Below are 20,622 nucleotides of genomic sequence, written 5' to 3'. Positions count from 1 at the left end.
CACTGTGAGGAAGTTCTCCATCTTCTAGGGCTCACCATAGGGTCAGCGATAAAAATTATCATTTGAAAGATTCTAGCGGTGCCCCGATTATCCGCTGCTTGGTTTATGGAAGTCTTGACATCGGAAATGAACCAACGATTACTGGCTCCGAACTAGAAGGTCCTGTGGTAAAACCTCGGACTCACCGACTGCTGGCAGAACTTGAAAAAGCCCTCTGAAATTGAGTCAAAGTTCTCACAAGTTGCGAGAAAACCGTCCGCGGTAAGAACCACAGAAATGAGTATGATTTCACCACAACAGCCTAGTGCTACGGAACATCTAGCTGGACACTGTAGGAGCCGATAGAAGCTAGGTACCACCGCATTCCAGGGGTATCAAATTCGGGAGGAGCACAAGTAGGGTCACTCCACTCAACGAAGTTGAGCAGGGCGCAGCCTTGACTGCATAGATACGTGAGGGGGAATTTCCGACGATATCAGAAGCGGCCAATTATAGCCTGGTGTCCGCAGTCGGACATGTTCGTTTGAAAACTAAGCTGATTGACCTGAAAAGTGATATTTCAATGATATGATGGATGCAGGATGCACGGTCAATGAGTCAATTGTTATTGGAACGATGATAGTAAAGGGAATTAGTAGGGTGGCATGGGGATGATATCAGATGTGGCTGCCATGGTCGTGGGGAGTAACCTCTTCGAAGGACGGTTTGTCCATTTACAGAATTGATTTTGTATCGAAAATTATCTTTTATATTTAGATTTTTGCTATTTATTTTTATTTGCTGTCAGCGCCGATATCGTACCAGTAGATGAAGTTGAACAACGTCGCATGTGGCAAGGCAGTCTTCGCTGAACGTACGTGTTCGGTTCGGTATCGTTTCTTACCTGGAAGCTTTTTCTATCTGTCCTGGTATTAAATCAGCCTATACAATACTCCACCAGTGCACACATCAATCATGGATCCTGCCTCAAGTGCTAACTCTGTGCTTCACAAGAAGCATGATGACGATTCTGACAAGGCTAATGACAAGCGGGATGTCAAGCCAGTCGTGAAGACCCTTAATCGTGTTCCCCGTATGTTCAATTAAGTTCTTCATGCATTAGATCTCCCTACTGACTCGATACAGGCGCCTGTGTGAGCACGCTCCGGCTTTCCAAGTTCCCGATGCATGCTGACTTATGCCATTAAATGAACAGAATGCTTGTCGGAAGCAGAAGATGCGCTGCGAGGGTGCAGATAATCCACCATGTAGACGTTGTCGTCATGCAGGACTCGAGTGTCTATTCGAAAAACCTACCAGAGAAGCAACTCTCACGGGCGAGGCAGGACTTGAGTCAGTCAACTTCGCTCTATGACTTGTCATGATTTTTTACTCATAGCATTGTAGGCGTATACGAAGTCTAGAAGCTCATGTTGCTGAGATACGTTTCACTCAATCGTCGATACAGACTACTCTTCTCGAGATCGTCGGCCACCTTCGAGGCGCTACGCCGTATAATAACCGCTCTCCCTCGACGTTCTCACAGGCGCCCTACAATACACAGTCGCCAACAATGCAATCCATGGGATCTTCTCCAATGTCTTCTGGCCCAAACGGGTCCCATGTGGGTGAACCAAGCATTCACAGCGTACAGGCAGGGCCTACCACCCCTACAGTCTATCATCCTAACCTCAACCATGGATCTCTTCCACCGATGTTAAACGCCCCACCGCGTCATTCGAGGAACTCTGTATCCCATGGTGCATTGGTATCGGTTGGGCAACCTTCTGGTCATGGAGAGTACCACCCACCACAACTTCCGCCCTCAAATACAAATACAACCTCACCGACCCAATCATATGGTTATTCCCCTTCTGGACAAGTTTTACCCCCATTTTCCACGTTGCAAGAGATCGGTCGTACAACCTCACAAGTATCTATACCTGGTCGTCATGAATCACATCACCAAAGGCAAATGCAGCGTGGCCACAATGTGCATTCACCTTCAGGATCTAAACGCACTGCCCCATCCTCGTCCAATCCCACCAGCGCGGACTCGACAGATATTGATGATGACAATGGAGAACTACCAGCTTCTGGCCTAGTAGCACCATGGGAAGTTCTAAGAGGTCTAGCCGACGTGGCTATTGAGCGAGCTGCCAAGGTCAGTGATTTTACCGTTGCACACCCACTGTGCGTGAACTCCTATCACATAGGAAAATGGCGAAGGAAGCAGTGAACCACAGAGCAGAACCAGAACGCCGTCTCCTGAGCGAAAATCTAGGCCAATGAAGAGGAGAAAGATCCGTCATCGGTCCTTCCGTGGTTTGACTTTCCCAGATGGTAATGTTTTCTTATCCACTTGTACAACTGATTCTCAACATTTAAATGGGCAGTTGTCACAACGAACATCATCTCAGAACAAGAAGCCCGTGAACTGTTCAGAATGTGGTTTTATTTCTAGCCTCTTTCCTTCATGCTACGTACTAATGCCGTTATACAGATTTTATGCCGGATGTTCCACTTTTCTCCCAGTATTCGATTGCCAGGTGGACACATTCGAACAGCTCCATGAGCGGTCACCGTTCGCTGTCGACGCCATTTGCACAGTTGCTGCCCGCGTGAGGGATGGTGGAGGTAACTTGCTGACATTATTTTATTATTAGCTTATCTTATTATCTATCAGGAAACGCAAGCGAGACTTACACCCGATGCTTGGAAGCAGTCCAAAATATTTCGTGTGCCACGTTGTTTGCTCCGGTAAGCCGCGTAGAAGCTGTGCAAGCGATGAGTAAGTGCGCTTTCTGTGACATCCAAATTGAATTAATTGTATGAAAGTTCTTGTGTCCGGGTGGTCGGATAACGGTTGGCTCAGTGGCGGTCACGCAGTTCGCATGGCCATGGAACTTTGTAAGAAAAACATTCACTGCAAAAACGAATATCTGAGCGTTGTGTTCTTTTTAGCACTTCACAAAGCTTGGCCAAAACTTTTGAGGCGCATGCAAAACAAAACTAAAACTACCATCGATGGTTCGGAAGACCGCGACCTCGTTGTTGCATCCCGAACTTGGTTTTGTCTGTATCTCTTCGAGCATCAGTGCGTTTACGGATGGTTTTAAGCACATTTCCCGCTCGCTGATTGCATATCAAAGATTATCCTATGGTACAGGACGTCCAGCAATTTTAAAGGACGATGAAAGCATATGGCAATGTCGTTTGCTTCTACAGCACCCTTTAGCAATTGAGGATGATATGCGCTTGGTTTCGACCGTTGAGCTTATGGCTATCCGCGAAAGAGTCCACAACAAGCTGTCACCTTTTGAACGGCCTGTCGATGAAGGCACTTTTGGAGTCATTCAACAGGCTGACTCTGAGTTCCGAAATTGGTATAAAACTTGGGACCATGCTTTTTCGCAGAAGTATGAAGATGCAGGTGCGATCTAACTGTCAGGAACCACCTCTCACTTGCCCTCCTGACTCTTCGTCAAGCGTTTTACCGCCAAAGTTTGCAGATCCAACAACTGCATGCAGAGCTGTTCCACAATGCGACTGCCTTACGTGGTATTAATGGTCCAGAGGATGTTCAGAAGATGCCAGCTGCCCAAAGAGAATTGGCAATACGTTCAATACGCACTGCTCGCCAGGGCCTTGAAATCACCGTCAACTCGCCGTCGTATAGCGAAGGCATGAAATATGGTTGGCTCTTGTTATTTTATCTTGTCAGCATCCCTAAGCTCACATGAAATAGCCGTTCACTATACACATGCAACTGCAACATTTGCAGCATCGTTCTTGCTACGATTAGCACGTCTTTTGTAAGTTGCGCGCGATGCAAGCGGTGAATAATGCACTCACGCCATCTCAGCCCGACTGATTGTGATATGCAAGAAATACGGTCGCAGGTCGAACGTCTCGCTGGCTTAATGTCTCAAAGTGAGTCCTGTCGTACCTTACTGTTAAAACACACATCAACTGCTTCTTTGGCAGTCCCTGGCAAGCGCTATGCCATCACGCTTCAGCTGATGCTGAAAAGAGCGAAGAGGCGTAAGGCGGCATCAAGCTCTCGCTCCCCCAAGATACCTAGGGAACCCCCTCGAAACATGTCTATGGTGATTGACATGCAGCAGAATGTGCACATGAGCCCTGAGAATTTTTCTCAAAAGTATGAAATCGCATATTCAAGTCCTGAAGCCGTGCAGCAGATGCAAATGGGCATGATGCCGCAGCAAACCGCCGAGGTCGACAACATCTGGCGTGGCTTTGAAATGACATCGAACGAACAACTTCCAGTGTGGATCTCTGATCAGAGCCTGGGTGGTAACTCATTCTCCCAGCAAGGCATGGATGCATTTTTGCTGCCTGCTGACTACCTACCTCCTGCCCCTCAGATCTGGTAGTGGTTCTCACGATCTACCGACGTGCTGTTTTTATGGTTGTCGTGATTCTTTATAGGTTTTTGTCTATATGTTGTACGATTGTAAGTTCCTATCTGTTTTCGCGTGGTTATATATATTTCCAGTATTGTTGTATAGCTCTTTCATTGCTACTCAATCGATCAGTGTGCTTTTGGACGACTATCCCCGGCTCAGGCTGGACTGAATTGAAAGTAAGATGTGGGACATGGAAATTCGAGTGGGGTGCGTTCACGACCATCGGACTGGATCAGAATATTTGAAGGGTATAAGTGCAGAAGTCCCTGATGCACGGTCTTCACAACCACTTTTCATATAATGTACCCCACTGTTACTCCAGAAGCGCGCAGGCGACCCGTATGTCATGAACGACTCCCCCATCTTGCCGGCATTGGCCTTGCGAGAGATTCGCCTCGATCCTCACAGCAGTCGACTGCTAGCTCAACCTGGCAGCCCACTGATGAGACGATGTCAGTTTTCTCATCTCAGCACACCAAGGCCAGGGAGGAAGTTGCTGCTGCCGAAATCAGCCGTACCTTCAGCGCATTGGAAGACGGAAGAACTCCACCTAAGCGAAGGCGCTCCGTCATGGACAAGCTAGTCCCTTTCAGTCGACGTCCGCAAGAAGCGCTTGATGAAGAGATTTTCAGTGATATGAAGACCTCTAATCCGGCGAGCCGGAAAACGAGGGGGTCCTCGATCAGCGGGGATACCAGCACTGAAGCCAAGCAACCCAAGCGGCCTTTGGGAGGGGGAGGTCCAAACAGCTTCTATCAGGGAGCCAAGCTTCGTGCCAGCGTGATCAAGAGCAAGCGGCCTTCCGCGATAACAAAACACGTTCAAGGTAAGCCTCGGAAGAGTATTATACCTGCCAACCAATGACGATCTCGTGTAGATATTGATAAGCGTCGTGCTTTCATGCTCAAGCTGGCCAAGTGCTTGCTCGCTTTTGGTGCTCCATCCCATCGGATCGAGTCGCAGTTGGCTACTGCTTCCCAGATCCTTGATGCGAGAGCTTCATTCGTCCATATACCGAATATCATCATCGTTACATTTGGTGATGAAGACATGACATCCGTGGAGACTCATTTCGTGAAAGCGAATGGACGAATTGCGCTTACGGCGTTGCAAGGAGTCCATATCGTCTATCGCAAGGTTCTTCATGACAAGATGACCGTCGAAGAAGGCACCAGGCGATTGGCTTCCATACTCTCCGCTCCCCCGATATATTCGTTATTGGTACGCTGCTTTTTAGCCTTCGTATGCGGTTCTACTATATGCGTCCTTGCATTCGGGGGATCGGTCATTGATATGGGGATCAGCGGAGTGTGTGCCTTCGTCTTGCAATATCTAGGCCTTAGCACCGCGACAAAGAGCGCGACGTACGCAAATGTCTACGAGTAAGCGATCTTTCCCTTTGTATTGAATCGCTTAGTTTGACAGTTTAATTAGGATATCAATCGCCATCATCGTGTCTTTCGTGGCTCGAGCACTCGGCACCATACCAGGCAGGTTGTTCTGCTACAACGCCATAGCATCTGCTGGGGTGGTGTTAATCCTCCCAGGATTTACTATCCGTAAGTGGCTGACTTGTGCTATCCACCACTCACTGCGACGATTCAGGTATTAGTCATCAGTGCACTAGAGCTCACTTCTAGAAATGTTCTATGTGGATCCGTAAGAATGGTCTATGCGATCATTTACACTTTGTTCCTGGTACGCCCTATTCGCAATTGTTTTTTTGTAACTTCACTTCTCAAATCCACAACCAGGGGTTCGGCCTGACGATAGGCTCCGATCTTTATCTTGTACTCAACAAACATGCCCGACATAATTTAGATAAGACCGAAGCAGAGAGATATACAATATATCACGGGACTTTTCACGCACAGAACGGCACGTCTCCCGTCCCAGGAGGTGCCATCTTCGGTTTTGCTCAAACCAATGACCCTCATATCGTTAATGGTATCAGATTTGATCGTTTAGATTTCAACTCACACTGACCCGACTCGAAAGGGTGTTACAGGGAGCCCAGTTGGCCATGGTGGAGAAAGGAACTTCCCTGGTGGACGCTCTTCTTCCTCGTCCCAGCGTATTCTCTTTGTTCGTCGTTGTCTAACTTGCAGAAATTGCGCAGCTGGCAGCTTCTGGTTATGGTCCTATTTGCGTGCTGTGCTTTCGTCGCGAATCGACTCTCAAATAACTATCTTCCTGGCAAAAGCGACATCATTTCAGCTTGTGGGGCTTTGGTCATTGGGATCTTGGGCAACGTGTACTCGCGAGTCATGCGTGGAACCGCTTTTACGGCCATGGTCACCGGTGTCTTGTTCCTTGTCCCTGTAGGTCGTCCTGAAATATGCTTTGTTTGTGCATTCAACTAATATCGAACAGTCTGGTATCGGTCAAGGTGGTGGCCTGCTCTCCTCTGATGAGACATCGTCTACTCAGCAATACTCAGCTGGACTTCAGCTTGCCATACGGATAATAGAAGTGGCGATTGGAATAACAGTTGGTCTATTTGTGAGTCAGATCTTCGTATATGCCCTGGGAAGAAGAAAGAACGCTGCACACTTTGCTTTCTGATATCTTCCAATTAAACGCCATCTATCTATGTACACATATCATGTTGTAAACACTATCGCAGTAATTTGAATCGATGGCAGGCCAAAACGGAGAAGTGAGATTCGTGAATCAAGGTGTTCTAGGGATTACATGAAGTTTGTTACGAGTAGGGAATTAGTACAGGTATTCCAAGAGTGTTCCAAAAAAACGAAGAAACATCAAAGGTTTAGATAAGTTACGCTGCGAAAAGCTGATTCAGCTCTTCCATGCGTCGTTGTAGCATGTCGGCTTTGCTGAAGTTCTGACCCAGAGTCATGTTGGCCAGCTCGGTCTTCTTGCGCTGTACTTCCAGAAGGCGATCTTCGATGGAATTCTCGATGATGAGCTTGACCGTTGTTACAGGGCGTGTCTGCCCTAAGCGATGCTATGACGAAATAAGTGGACTGCAACAAAAGACGTGAAAGGACTCACAATCCTGTCCACTGCTTGATTCTCGACTGCGGGATTCCTGCGAAAAGCTTGAGCAACACTTGAATCACAGGAATTATAAGGATGAAGTTACCAATATGGGTCCATCAAGTACACACGTTGGGCGGCAGTCAAGTTTAAACCCACTCCTCCGGCCTTCAAACTGACTAGAAGGACTTCACATCCAGGGTCATGTTTTAATGCTTCCATGGCACGGGTACGGTCATCACGTTTCATTGTACCATCGAGACGATCATAGCGAATGCCAGCAGTCTCCAACGCGTCTTCGATCCTAAACTCGGGTAAGCCAACACACCACTTTGCGAAATTGTAATGACGCACTTATCTAGCATTGTTGTCCATTGGGAACTAGAATACAGAGATAAACTGTCAGATCCATCAAATGAGAATTAGACACATACAAGACAACAGTCTTGATTACGCCATCATCGAGTTTATTGCCTTCATTATCCACCATCTCCACCTCAATCGAATCGGGGTCGTAATTGACAGAATGTGGATTTGCCCGGGAGAATTGCATAAGGTCCCCGAGTAAGGCCTTGACTTTGGTGGACGGATGGAAGTTCTCAAGTGCAACACCTTTGGTTCGCTTTTCTCGCTTGGCCGGCTTTTTCTTGACGCTAAAGTCAACTGGCGAGCAATCAGGTCGGACTCGAACTGCATCTTGTGGTAAAAGACCAGTCTGGCAAGCCGAGCAAGAACGACGGATATCGGTAGGAACATCTGGCCAACCTGGGCATACACACTGACGGTAGCATCCCAGGCAAAACAGATGCTGACAGCGGGTGAGGACGAGTGACGGTGCTGATGGACTACTAGCTCGCGTAGGGGCACGGGAACCGGAACCTTTAGTCTTCCTTCCTCGCTTCGGTGCCGACGGACCATCCATATCCATGGCACCAACGTCCATCTGCCCCTGCTGATCAGAAGACATACACAGCTCTTCTCCACATTCAACGCATTGAGTTGTAGCTGCCTCCCGTAGCAAGGCAACGATCGCAGCTGCACGGCTAGGATTGAGACCTTCCTTCCCAATGGCAGCGGCAATATCTTCGTAGCTGGTGAGGTCCATGTTCTGCATATCTCCTAGTGGTCCTTTACCCTCCACGAGCTCGAAGTGGTCGCAAATCTGTCGGAGACGTAAAATTTTCTGGAGGATGCCAACGTAGTTCTTCATGACTTCATTTTTGTTGGAAAGCTCGTTGAACTCGGCTTTAGACTCCGAGAAGAATTGGTCGTAGATGGTCTGCTCATGCGGATCAAATTTCAAATACCGGAGTTCATCGCGACGTGGAGGGAGATGGAGTATTCGACGGCCATCAGAAGCCTTTGACTCCTTTGTTCGCCTCAAGGTAATGCACTTCATGATCGTCTGAAGACGTGCAACACCCAACGACTGCCCATACTTGACTGGAGTGCCAATGAACTCCGTCCAGATGTTCTTGTCATCAAAAGGCTCCAAGCGCAGGAACTTGATGAGTGCATACACATCATCGAGCTTGTTCTGAACGGGAGTCCCCGTGAGGCATAATCGGCGGTCTGCCATTAAATCGCAAGAGGCACGACTGCCAACGGTCTGGGTTTCCTTAATCGAACTGAATATAACAGTGTTAATCGTGATACACGAGGAAATTATGCAAGAACGTACTGAGCTTCATCAAGCACGACACGGAACCAATGTATAGTCTGCAGAGCACTAGACGCCTCAGACGCACCAAAGCTCGAACAAGATTTTTTCCTCTTCATTCCTGCTCGTTTTTGTTTCGGCAATTTGAGTACTTGATTACCGCGTTCGTCAACGTCGACCCCACCGTACCCGTCACTGCTACCATCGTCGTCATCCTCGGCTTCTACATTCGCCATCTTCCGATTTTGTTTGGAGTATTCTGATGCTAAGGTCGCATACGTAGTAATGACAGCATCAAAGTCTGCAAGGAATGCTGCGTCTGGTCGTCGGGAATTTCCATGATATACGTAGACACGAAGAGGACGACCTTCGCGTTTTCGACGAGGTGGCTTCGTCTCCACTTTGGTCTCGGCCTGAGAAGATGGAGGGGAATTATTCTGTAAGGAAGACAACGTGGCGGCCGAACAACTCATCCCACCGCCACCGACCACGGTAACTTCTCCTCGCCAATGCTCGCGAAACTGATCTTCCCAATTCGACACGGTGGAAAGAGGGCAAATAATCAATGTCGCCCTACTTTTCGCTTTGATACGACACGCTCTAGCGTATTCAGCTTCAGCCTTATCCTGGGCCTTTGCTGCCTTCCCTTTGCCCTTGGCGGAAAATGATGGCGAATCAACCTCCGGTATTCCCCACACACTCCCTGCGAAGTGAGCAGCAGTCAAGGGATCCTCCAACATACTCCGCTCCGGAGGAGGCGCGGGTGGAGGCGGTAAAGGCGTAGCAGCAAATGCGTGTGCCGAATCGAGTGTCGCTGCAATAAGGGAAACGCAAGTAATCGTCTTGCCAAGACCCATCTAATCGGGAGACAAGGCATGATTCGTCAGATAGGGTAGAGATAAAGGGCGTAGGGCAAACTGACATCATCAGCGAGAATAGCACCTTTGGCTTCCTGAGGTTCTTGAAAGACCTCTTTCTGCGTAACGATATGAAACCATGATGATTGACCGGTATGAAGATCGTTCCGTGGCTGCCACAATGACGAGTAACGACCGTCTGCGCAGCGTTTCTCCCGCTCCCGCTCGAGTAAAAAAGTGACCGCCTTCTTTTGATGAGGATACAACGTGGTTCCTATGTCATTAGCTTTCGAAGCCAGTCAGATAAAGACGAGGACCACCGAAAACAAACACAACACTAACTAGGCTCTGTCTCTGCTAATTCGTCTCCACTTTTTAGACTCTTGAAAAGCTCATCAATTTGGCTTCGTTGTACTTCTAATGTTTTGCCAGAAACCATGGGGGCATTCCAACGAGGGCTATTTCCTCCTGGACCAGCATATCCAGATCTTGAAGGAAGCATAGAACGATGCCCCCCTGGCGGTGGAGCATGCGGGTTACAATAGTGATAGTTCATGAGGCGCGAGATATCATATGGGCCAGAGGGGTGGTCAAGCATCAGACCACATGATTGCAGATAATTGCCAACCACAGCGATATTGCCTTTCGGCGTATAAACCAGCATCTGGAGAGGTAGTATAGGAAGCTTGGCAGAGCGAATGAGCGAATGCGAGGTTCGTCAGGAAGAAAGGAATGTTGCTTACGTTTGGCGAACCACGCCGCACCTTTGCATCTAAGCGGATCAAGCCCTTACCTAGCATGGGGCCGAGATCTGTAGCGACCTTTTGTTCGACCACACCAAAAGCCTCCCCTTGAGAAGGTTCGCCCGACGATGTTTTGCTACTAGGCGTCTTGATATGTATCGTCTCAGTTGCACCTGCCCTCTGAGGATTGTGTTCATACTGCAAGCGGACGTTTGCCCACTCGATTTCATTAGGTAAGTCTTGGCCTTGCAGATAGGACACGGGGTATAGAACGAGTGCGGTGACTGTGAGTTGTCCTATGCAGACTGGAGTCTTGGGATGTAGATCATCGGGCAACGCAGAAGACATGGGCTGTTGGCGAGGCCGAGGACTAGGAGGAGGTGATGGAGAGTCGGTGAGATCAATGACCTGATGATTTGAAGGCGGAACAGATGAAGATGGTCGAGTTGGAACAAGAGGAGGTAAGGTGCGAGCACTGCCTGTAATTGGCAGTTGAGTAGACGTATTCCGTGGTGCTTGCGATGGACCAACAAAAACGGGACGATAGCTGGAAGATTGTAGGTGAAGCGGTGGCGGCGACGAATTAAAGGATGTCTGGTCAAGTGGTGAAAATATGCTGGGCTTCATTGGAGGAGAATGATACGCAAGCGGCAGTTGATTTGGAAGAGAGTATTTAGCATAAGATTGCTGGTGTTCAGCTGAATGCACTGGATCATAGAACATACTCGGCCTGGGCGGAGGGGAATGATAATCGGTTGTTGGGCGCTTCAAGCTGCCAGAATTGAAAACGCTCTCAGAAGAATTGGGTTCATCGTCATCTAGGGTAAGGTCAATATGATTTGACTGGCTATATGAGTCAAGTGATAAAGTCTGAATGTTAGGCGATGATCCCGATGGTGCATGCGTCGCCATTGTGCATGACAATGAGGAAGAGAGCGTTCCGGACGTCACGGACGACGAGTAAAACAGTAAGCGCGAAAGAAGCTGTCCAGTTTAAAGATCATGTCGCAAGAACACGTGACCATGATTGATTCAGTTATCCTTTCTCACGCTCACCATGCCTCGGGCTATCAGTCAGCCGCCGGTATCTTCCGTACTTCCTGACGCGAACAAGATAATAATTAGACTCCATCCACCATGGTCACGTTGGTCCCTACTATGTAATGCTCATACAGATAACTCCTCTGTACTTGATTTAGCGTAGTCCGTCCACAGCAAAAACTATGGAGAAGAATCAATACCTGTTCGCCACTCCGTTCCTACAAAACTGCCGGAACACAGGACGTCAGACAAGTCATATATCTTATAATAGTGCTGTTCGGGCACACAGCCATATGCTCCGGTAAGAGTCCGTGGTTGGAACTTGCCCGAATAGCACTGCTATGAGAAACGCCTAGTACCCCTGCATCTGATGGCGCTAACCTCCTGTAAAAAGATGGCAACTAAGGTCGAACGTCAACCAAACAAGGATAATCACACTTACGAGGTGCCCATCCCATTTCGTAGTAAGCCTGTCTTGCAGCTTGTTCTTTAGCTTGCTGCTTAGTGTCGCTGCATCCTTTACCCTTCTCGATCCCATCAACTAGTCCCGCAATCAATTATTAAACGCTATTTCAATATATAAGATGACGTTACACGTGCTCACCAACGCAAGTCACGTTCCATTTTCCGGCATGGGGAGGACCCACTAGTGACGCTGGGTAACTGACGCTCACACCACGTTGATGAGCTGTTTGATTGAACAGTGGTAGGAATGCAAGGTGAGGTTGAGCCGGGGCCAGCGGATTTGGAGGTGAGATCCTTGGGGGAGACGGGGGCCGAGCCAGAGGTGGCCGCAAACTTGAATACGGATTATAATGAGTAGGTTGAGGTAATTGCGAAAAATTGGTCCGCGGGTGTATAAGTGGTGGTGGCAGTGGTTGTACCGAGAATCGTGTTTGTGGGGGCGGCTGGTGAGGCGAAAAACGTGATGGCAGTTGGTAAACTGGTGGAGGAGGAAATGATGGTAACGGTGGTGGAGGAGCAGAAGGCTCTTCTACTTTAATTCGTTTTGAGGTGGGAGCAGGTGACGAGGGTTTCGAAGTTATCGAGGCAATATCAACATCCATATCGCGATTGTCGTTCAGTATCGTAGTGGACAGTCGAAGGAGGCCGCCTATCCACTCGTGCACTGTCTGGAGCCCGTGCTCGAGGAACACGGCTCCCAGATAGGCATTGAATATTAGGCGCCCTTCCTGGACCTGGATCAGAATTGAATGATGTGCATGAGAAATAAGTGAGTACCTCGGGAGTCTGGAGTGATTGTAGACACCTGGGGTCACAACGAAGCTCCTCTCGCAGCCGGTACAGTTTTGACCAGATATCAATCGTTTCGTCAGTCAAGAGTTGTGCTCGTTGTACCTACTCCAAAGTAGAAGCTATCATGAACATTCAGAAAACATACGACTCACCTCAATTTGATGCACTGTAAGCTTGGGTTTTCGGAAGAAAAGTAGTTGTGTTGTCATCATCTCTAAAAGATTGTGGCCAAGGACTGCCAATCGCTCGTTGTCACGAAACTGGGCATTGCACGCCAGTCGGAGAGATCTGTGAGTGAAGACTTCAAGAATAATATGCCCTGTAAGCTTTGGAAGGTCAGGTAGCTCCTCTGGCATTGCATCGATGGTCTGTGAACGATTTCGTTTGAGGGTATTATGTGGCATTCCGAGGCCAGGTTCAGGCGTTGATTCCATGGCGAAAAGTGCAACACTGTGGCCACGAAGACGAGGAGGCAGAGACATTAATAATTATAAGATGTGCAATGTTTGTCCGAGGTGAATCGAAAAAGATCTTCGTGGCTCAAGATGGTGGTTGTGTTGCGTGGTCAGAGTGGGTCCACAACCTATATTTAGTTAGCTCCGGTAGTCAGCTGATTGAATGTTGAGAGCCGTAGGGGGGTGTACTAGTGCTGCTCCTGCTCCTTGCTTTCAAATTCACCTTTGCATGCTTATTCCAAATGGCCCCCTCAAGCACTTCCAATAATGAACACACGAAATACATTCGTGGACGAGTCCAACGAAAAATGTACCTAAGAGTAAGTCTACTATACTAGTCTAAGTCTAGGAGGATTATGCCCCCTACTCGCAGGAGCCCGCAGGCGTTAGCCAGCACCAGCCTCTGGTGGCCTATATAAGTGGGAATCGTCTCGCCAGCTCGCGTATTTCGGTGGTTATATGACAGCATGTAAAGTATGGGGAAAATCTGAATTCTTCACTAGCCCAACATCGAAGGGCCATCGAACCCACTGTAACGAGTTGCTTCTTCAGCATCTCGCTTCCGCCGCTGGCGTCTAAGCTGTTTCTTAAGACTAAGCACCGTGGCCTGTTGAGAAGGGTCCTGCTCCAACCGTAGGATATGTGTTGTAATACTGTAGGGTGAACTTGTCAGGAAGTTACATATACTACAAGGCAGGATACATCACCTGCGAGGGCCTAGTGCGACGACGGGACAATATTCCAAATGGTGATACGGACCTTCACAGACTGAGCATTGCGAGTTTGATCTATGCTTCTTGGAAGAGGATGACTCAGCCACAGGCACAGGTGACGGCCTTCGTTTTGATGGCAGAGTGGGTGGCTCAGCCGTTCTACTCTTCCTCTCACTGTCTTTATCCGTGACGGAAAACAGTGTCATCTGTCGTCCAGATTTCTTGACCTGGCCTGCAGGTCTGGAAGACGATGCTACGGAAGGCTTGGTGGACGAAGACTCGAGCGGGGCAATAGAAGAAGAGGTGGATGACTTGGATGATGCGACTGTCTTCGGTTGCTGAACACCTAATGAATCACGAGCATGTTTCTTTTTTTGCTTGACATAAGCCTGGTTGCTGTTGCCGTTTGCGACAAGTTTGAGCGGCTGACCAGCAAGAAGATGGCCATGCCCCCTTTTAACAAGCGTCTTCTCTATGGCATCGATGGCAGCTATCTAAAATAGGCGTAAGTATCTTGATGAGACCATGTGAAGCGACATTCATACCCTGACTGCCCATGGCTCATCCGACTCATGGTTCATCAGTATTTCCCTGTACTCCACCAGATTGGTGGAGTCTTCGGTCATGTAGCAGATCCCCTTTCCATGGCGCGTGTCACAAAGACCGCAAGCCAGGTTATCCTCATCTTCTTTTACCAAGGCCTGTTCTCGATACTTGGCCCTGGCCTTGACTTTCATCTTCGCCTTGTGAGAGGTCGTTAAGAGTTCGTCAACCATGTCCATGTCCATGTCCATTGAGCTAGCACCCGAATCAGTTGCTTGCGCACCAGGCGTACCCGGATAAGCGTCGGAATCGCTGGATGTGTCTGACTTCGAAGATCGATATTTTTTCTTTTTCCTGCTCATGTCGGGCGTGTCCTCCAGACCTTCAATGTGATCAAGCTTTTGCTATGGAAACAATGAGCCTTGCACATTAGCAGGCAGACGTCATTGGAATCACCTGAGGGAATATAGCAGCCGCCTTCCTGCGAGCGCCTCTGCCTGTGACTTCGGTTACCTGCTCCGCACCTTTCGCAGCGGCTATCCGCTCAAGTGCTAGGGCCCAAGAATCGCCCTGTTCTGTATCCTGAACATCCTCTTGGATCTCCTCCATGGTGTCCTTGTCGGCCGCCCATACCTTGGCAAACTCGAATGAGAGCCCAGCCTCCTTGGTAGCTGCCTGTTGATCACCTTCTACTTCAGTCTTCTCGATGAGTTTCTCAACGTCATTGTCGACGTCTAACATGAAATTTGAGCCCAACATTCGTCTAACGGCGGCAATGCTGTACGCACAAGTTATGTCCTTCGAAGACTGATCTCCTTCTTCTTCTTCTTCTTCTTCTTCAAACAGGGCTTTAGCTCCAAACGTGAGAATCGACTGAAGATCTTCGCCAGCACCGTCGTCGTCATCCATCTTCTGAACAATTAAATGATCGAGAACAAGCTTCTTCTTCCCCATTAGCATGATTCGTTCTAGAATGCTCTGTGAGTGCCAACAGACAACAATACGCGTGGTGATTCATGCCTTCAGCCGAATTTTTGACCATCAACTTAAACACCAGGCATGTCTTCGTCTGTCCATACCGGTGAGAGCGAGCTATGGCCTGAAATATGACATTACGAAAGTTAAAAGCCCAACGTGAATCATGCCGTACCTGCAAGTCCTAGAATGCCAGATCTAAGTTAGGGCAGCCAATCTAAATAGATCTGGTCATACACACCTGGTGAGGGTTGAAATCAGGATCAAATATGATGACCGTATCTGCGGTATACAAGTTGATTCCGACGCCGCCCGCTCGAGTACTGAGCATGTAGATAAAAACATCCGAGTTAGGTTTGTTAAACTCGTCCATGCCCTTTTGGCGATCGGCCTGTTTGGTGTTTCCGTCCTAGAAAGGGTCAAGATCGTCATTTGCATTCAACACGGGCATGAATAATTACCAGGCGCAAGTACTTGTAGCCTTCACCTCTCAGGAAGTCCTCGATGATATCAAGCGCCATAACAAACTATGGAACATAGGCCATCAGATTAACCTACCGGACAGTGTTCCACTCACCTGACTAAACAATAGTATACGATGACCTCTGGCCTGAAGTTTAGGCAAAAGCATCTTCAAAAACCGCAATTTAGTGCTAGCACCTATCAGCCTCTCGTGAGCCTCTGCAACGGTAAGGTTGCGAGGCTCGATATCCTCAGAATTAAGATATGGATGTTGCAGGCATCTACATAGGGATGAGTACCAAATATCAACGGCTAGGCAGCGGTAAGCTGACTTGCGAAGTTGCATCAACACATTATTCAAATTAGCCTTGCCAACCAAGGGTTTTCCTGCTTTGGTAGTCGCAGCCTGGGTTAGACTTCGGAGAATGTCCAAGTTTTGACCTACAGAACGATAGTCAGCGTATGACAAGGTAAAGCCACCATGGAAACGTACTGAGGATAGACCTATAGATTTCCTTCTGCAGAGGAGCCATGGAGAGGGGAACAATGACCTCGTTCTAGAGAATGTAAGGATACAACCGAACTTATTAGGCCAAACAAACCTTAGGGGGAAGTTGTAAAACCTCGCTCTTGATGCGCCGCAAGAAATAAGGCTTGAGTCTAATATGCAGCTGTCGCACCAATTCCTCATTCAATTCTTCATGCTCTTTCTCCAAGGCCTCAAGGTCACTCCATTCTTCGGGATCGAGGAAGTTCATGAGATTGAAGAGCTCGCGGATGTTGTTGTTCAGAGGTGTCTACGACGAAGTTAGATGCTGATTGACATGCAATCGCGGAGGTATCTTACTCCAGTCATGATCACGCGATGAATTGAATTCAGCTCGTTAAGTTTTTTGAACAATAGACTATGATCGCTCTTCACTGAACCGGAGTCAGCGACGTTGTTCATTATTAATGCTGAGTAACTTACAGCGTTGTCCTTCATCCACAACAAGGACTTCCCAACGTGGAATGCTCTTGAACACCGAGTTGAAATCCCTGGGGTTGACGAGGGTTTCATAAGTGGTCACCATCACATGGTACTTGGGTTCCGGACCACCCTTTCGATCAGAGGGATGGAACAACTCATATTGAATGATGATGTCCCGAGCCTTCGCTTCCCCGTAGAACGGTACTACTCGTAACTTTGGTGCCCAACGAGTAAATTCCCGAACCCAGTTTGTGATGGTAGAGTTGGGAACGACGACAAGGGCAGGGGCTCCTTGCCATTTATTGATGATAGCCCCGAGGAAAGTCACGATCTGGACTGTCTTACCCTGTGTCAAGTTGAACATGAGTAAGGAGGAATGATGTTTATTTGTGGGCGTACCAGTCCCATCTCATCGGCAAGGATGCAAGGTTGCAAGTTCCACCAATTATCACAGAGCCAATCAAAGCCATCCATCTGGAAGATCATTAGCATGCCAGTCGGACCGAGAACGCTGAAGAGCAAACCTGGAATGGCATGAGTTGTAGTTGACTGCTCTGACCAAGCTTAGGTTGACGTTTCTGACGAAGGGCGTGCTGTGCGTATCCATCCTTCGCTCTGTCCTCCAACTTCTTGACATCTTTGTCCGATTTTCGAACGAAAACTTTTTGCGAGTCTATAAAGCTTTGGAAAGCTGCCTCGAATGCTAAGTAACCAGGCTCGTCAGGACGGGGGGGAGAATCCCAGGTTGCTATTTCGCTAATTGAGTCCCACAGCGACAAGCGGGAAGAAATATTCACCTTCATTATAACCCAGATCGTCCCATTTGATAAATGCCCATGCGATATACTTGATGTCTTTGATGTCCAGCTCCGACTTATCGACAGTACGCAGGAAATCATCTACATTCTCCATACAGTCATCATCAGGTTGTTCGCCTTTCGACTGCGTTTTCACCAGCTGATCCTGGAGCTCCAGCGGCAAATTCAATTCCTCATCGCTCTCCACAACCGAGTTCTTTTTACCTTTCTTTCCACGCCCTGACCAGTTGATTGTCCAGAAAAGTACGTCCAGCACACGATCCGCGGTTTTCCATGCAGGGGGAATATGACGTTCTGCATCTGGCAAAGGTCGTAGAGACGATACCGACTTGGACTTGGCCTCGACCTCAGGAGTCTGACTGGCATTGGCCTCCAATGACACCGGCTGAACTGGTATCTCATTCGCGGAAGAGTCGACCAGTATGGTATTCTGTTCCGGAGCAGGGTTATCCAACAATTCTACTTTGGGCCCTGTCGCAATGAAATTTTTGAGTTTCATATATGTTGTAGATGCCAACCACATATGTGGAACCCATTGAGTGCGCCTATAACTTCGTTCATTCCATTTCACAAGGTACTCCCGAGGCAGCATGCTCTTCGGATCTGGAGAGTTTGCGGGTGAGTATTGAGGTTCAACAGCGTTGGCAGGATATGGACGCCATGCAAGAATCTTGTCTACGGTGTACTCATATGAGAAGCAATCCGCACAACGCCATCCAGTCTCGAGTTGATAGAAGGATGCAAGTTTGATCTCGTCAAGAGAAGCTGGGTCATCAGGTTCGAAGGTATCTGGGATAGGAAGATGGCGATAATGGGCGAGACGTTTGCAGGTGAAGCATCGGTAAACAAGCTCTCTTGCAGGGCTTGATCCATTGTCAGGGACATTCGAGGAAGTCTGCACAACGTCAACCATTTCGACATCCTGAGTCAGCCCCGCAGGTTTAGGTTCCGAAACGGCGGGCGGTGCGGCAGGCTGTCTCGTGATGGTTGAATCGGCTTCTAGAGCAATCTCTTTGCAGCCCATACAGATTCCGCCCTTCATGCAGTTGGCACATATAAACTCCGTAGTCTGCATAATGCCGAGCTCCTTACGATTTGGAAGCTCGGAGTCTGGAGGGTTGTGACCATCGTAACCATCTGGCTGTTGACTCTTCCATTCATCTTTATCGCGCGCACGTGCTGCACGGGTAATCTCATCTTTCTGGGTCTTTGCGAGACACCGCCAATGAACTGCAACAGGACACTTTAGGCTGTGTTTTGGACATCAGTATTCAAGTGAGAGTTGAGTCAGGATCATACATACCATCGAACCCAACCACCCAAGGACTGGATGAGATCATCCTCGTTCTCCTCGAACCCATAGTCATCTTCCTTATGAATCTTTTTCCTGCCTTTCTTCGGCTTTTCCAACTGCACATGAGCAGGAGCTTTGTGACACTTCTCGCAAATGTCCCGATGAGCGCGTAGCAATTCCGTATCCTCCTCGTAGACATCAAAGTCAAGATCCGCAACAGAACGAAAGATGCCATAAGCAGGTCGGGAAACAGGACCCCGTTTGAGTCGCCTTTGAGTTTTCGCGGCGGACTTGAACTTTCCAGCCCTCTTGTAAGTTGCCATGTACGATTCGTCATTGCTTTCACTGTCACTAGCCTCTTCAACGTAATCCTCTGCGAGGTTAGTTCTTGCGTTCTTGCGCTCACGAGTGGACCTGCGAGCGGGAATGACATCTATGACGTCCTCCTGCTCGTATCCTGCCAATTCATCCTCCGATTCGCTCATATACCGGTGGACACGCCTGCTACGTAACTTTTTGGGACTGAAAGGAAGCTTTGTTTGAGTTGTAGCACGTGACATGCCTTTGCCCTTAACAGCCGCAGCTCGGACAGGCCTAGAATTGGCTTTGCGGGTGGCCATGCTCTGTTCCTGGCGGTATTCGTCTTCGCTCTGGTCATCCTCTTGCTGATCAGATTCAGAAGGTTCCGTAAGATCAGACAGGGAGGCCAAAGACGACGTATATTCCCGCGCCCTTGTGCTCCGGGCAACACCATTGACCATGTCTATGGTGATGATAGTCCTGATGCGAGAATCCTCGTGCACCGCGCTAGAGGATGGGTCAAACTCTTCGAGCTCTCCATTATCTTTCTTTTGATCTGCAAATACAAGTCATGAGACACGCGTTATACACGCCACTAAAGTGGAAACTGACCGTATTCCTCAACCAAGTCGGCATATTCGGCCTGGAAGTCACTAGCAGGAAGCTATATAAGTCACGCGTTAAAACTGCAAAAAGGTTTTAGGCAAAGCAATGCGTACTATATATGCTAGCCCATCCTTGAAACGTACGAAGTAGGACAAGTGGGTGCCTTCGTGGTGTTCGCCTACTACAGCGTCAATATCATCCCTGTCGAAGGTAACGCCTTCTTTGAACTCTTCAGGAACAGGTTTGTACAGTTTCCTCTGCGACTCAGACAAGACAGGAGGTTCTATGAAAAAGGACGCTTTGGGGCGCGTCTTGGGAGCCATCGGAACGTTGGTGGACGCGACGCTATCACTAGTAGGTGGTGCACCAGGAGAACTGGATTTTGGTGGAGTAAAAAGTAAAAGGGGATCAGAGCTTGGAGAAGACATGTTGGGAATGTCTCTCAAAAAGTACCGTTTCCACTTTGAACCCGAGTGCGTAGACACGCTCTGTCACAGAAATGAATGAGTTTACAGCAAG

At 48.5% G+C, this 20,622-nt stretch overlaps 5 protein-coding genes across 5 annotated transcripts; 2 read left to right on the top strand and 3 right to left on the bottom strand.

Annotated features, from left to right (window-relative positions):
* Positions 1 to 770: 770 nt before the first annotated feature.
* On the top strand, positions 771 to 4,573 carry HD556DRAFT_1319185 (uncharacterized protein). Its single transcript, XM_041301264.1, has 16 exons — positions 771 to 1,072; positions 1,126 to 1,133; positions 1,196 to 1,332; positions 1,387 to 2,143; positions 2,196 to 2,322; positions 2,376 to 2,427; positions 2,483 to 2,616; positions 2,666 to 2,770; positions 2,818 to 2,889; positions 2,944 to 3,076; positions 3,132 to 3,412; positions 3,469 to 3,675; positions 3,728 to 3,794; positions 3,845 to 3,912; positions 3,967 to 4,456; positions 4,512 to 4,573. The coding sequence occupies exons 1-15, from the start codon at positions 955 to 957 to the stop codon at positions 4,374 to 4,376; spliced, it is 2,676 nt and encodes an 891-aa protein (XP_041167927.1). The 5' UTR covers positions 771 to 954; the 3' UTR covers positions 4,377 to 4,456; positions 4,512 to 4,573.
* HD556DRAFT_1516273 (uncharacterized protein) lies at positions 4,574 to 6,974 on the top strand (the record flags this gene model as incomplete). Its single annotated transcript, XM_041309074.1, has 7 exons — positions 4,574 to 5,235; positions 5,287 to 5,791; positions 5,844 to 5,968; positions 6,022 to 6,107; positions 6,164 to 6,356; positions 6,408 to 6,730; positions 6,783 to 6,974. The coding sequence occupies exons 1-7, from the start codon at positions 4,710 to 4,712 to the stop codon at positions 6,972 to 6,974; spliced, it is 1,950 nt and encodes a 649-aa protein (XP_041167926.1). The 5' UTR covers positions 4,574 to 4,709.
* HD556DRAFT_1319175 (SNF2 family N-terminal domain-containing protein) lies at positions 6,962 to 11,654 on the bottom strand. The gene is made up of 9 exons (XM_041301263.1): positions 10,670 to 11,654; positions 10,269 to 10,611; positions 9,992 to 10,212; positions 9,091 to 9,926; positions 7,844 to 9,037; positions 7,764 to 7,790; positions 7,516 to 7,713; positions 7,425 to 7,461; positions 6,962 to 7,377 (listed from the first exon to the last, which is right to left on the bottom strand). Exons 1-9 carry the CDS (start codon positions 11,579 to 11,581, stop codon positions 7,189 to 7,191), a joined length of 3,957 nt encoding a protein of 1,318 aa, XP_041167925.1. The 5' UTR covers positions 11,582 to 11,654; the 3' UTR covers positions 6,962 to 7,188.
* Positions 11,655 to 11,768: 114 nt separating this feature from the next.
* On the bottom strand, positions 11,769 to 13,542 carry HD556DRAFT_1319169 (uncharacterized protein). Its single transcript, XM_041301262.1, has 6 exons — positions 13,120 to 13,542; positions 12,953 to 13,069; positions 12,315 to 12,903; positions 12,153 to 12,251; positions 11,911 to 12,094; positions 11,769 to 11,853 (listed from the first exon to the last, which is right to left on the bottom strand). The coding sequence occupies exons 1-5, from the start codon at positions 13,447 to 13,449 to the stop codon at positions 12,087 to 12,089; spliced, it is 1,143 nt and encodes a 380-aa protein (XP_041167924.1). The 5' UTR covers positions 13,450 to 13,542; the 3' UTR covers positions 11,769 to 11,853; positions 11,911 to 12,086.
* A 77-nt stretch (positions 13,543 to 13,619) lies between these two features.
* On the bottom strand, positions 13,620 to 20,622 carry HD556DRAFT_1319164 (uncharacterized protein). Its single transcript, XM_041301261.1, has 21 exons — positions 20,217 to 20,622; positions 20,110 to 20,161; positions 19,207 to 20,053; positions 17,883 to 19,153; positions 17,610 to 17,833; positions 17,485 to 17,559; positions 17,086 to 17,431; positions 16,963 to 17,036; positions 16,718 to 16,912; positions 16,609 to 16,672; positions 16,448 to 16,556; positions 16,231 to 16,396; positions 16,115 to 16,180; positions 15,895 to 16,062; positions 15,829 to 15,837; positions 15,699 to 15,777; positions 15,467 to 15,646; positions 15,135 to 15,412; positions 14,681 to 15,082; positions 14,130 to 14,629; positions 13,620 to 14,075 (listed from the first exon to the last, which is right to left on the bottom strand). The coding sequence occupies exons 1-21, from the start codon at positions 20,529 to 20,531 to the stop codon at positions 13,922 to 13,924; spliced, it is 5,574 nt and encodes a 1,857-aa protein (XP_041167923.1). The 5' UTR covers positions 20,532 to 20,622; the 3' UTR covers positions 13,620 to 13,921.

This window comes from Suillus plorans, assembly GCF_016647745.1.
Source record: "Suillus plorans strain S12 chromosome Unknown HD556scaffold_1, whole genome shotgun sequence".
Taxonomy (NCBI): Eukaryota; Fungi; Basidiomycota; class Agaricomycetes; order Boletales; family Suillaceae; genus Suillus; species Suillus plorans.
Note: the sequence above shows the minus strand (reverse complement) of the source record. Positions and strands in the feature narration are given on the sequence as shown.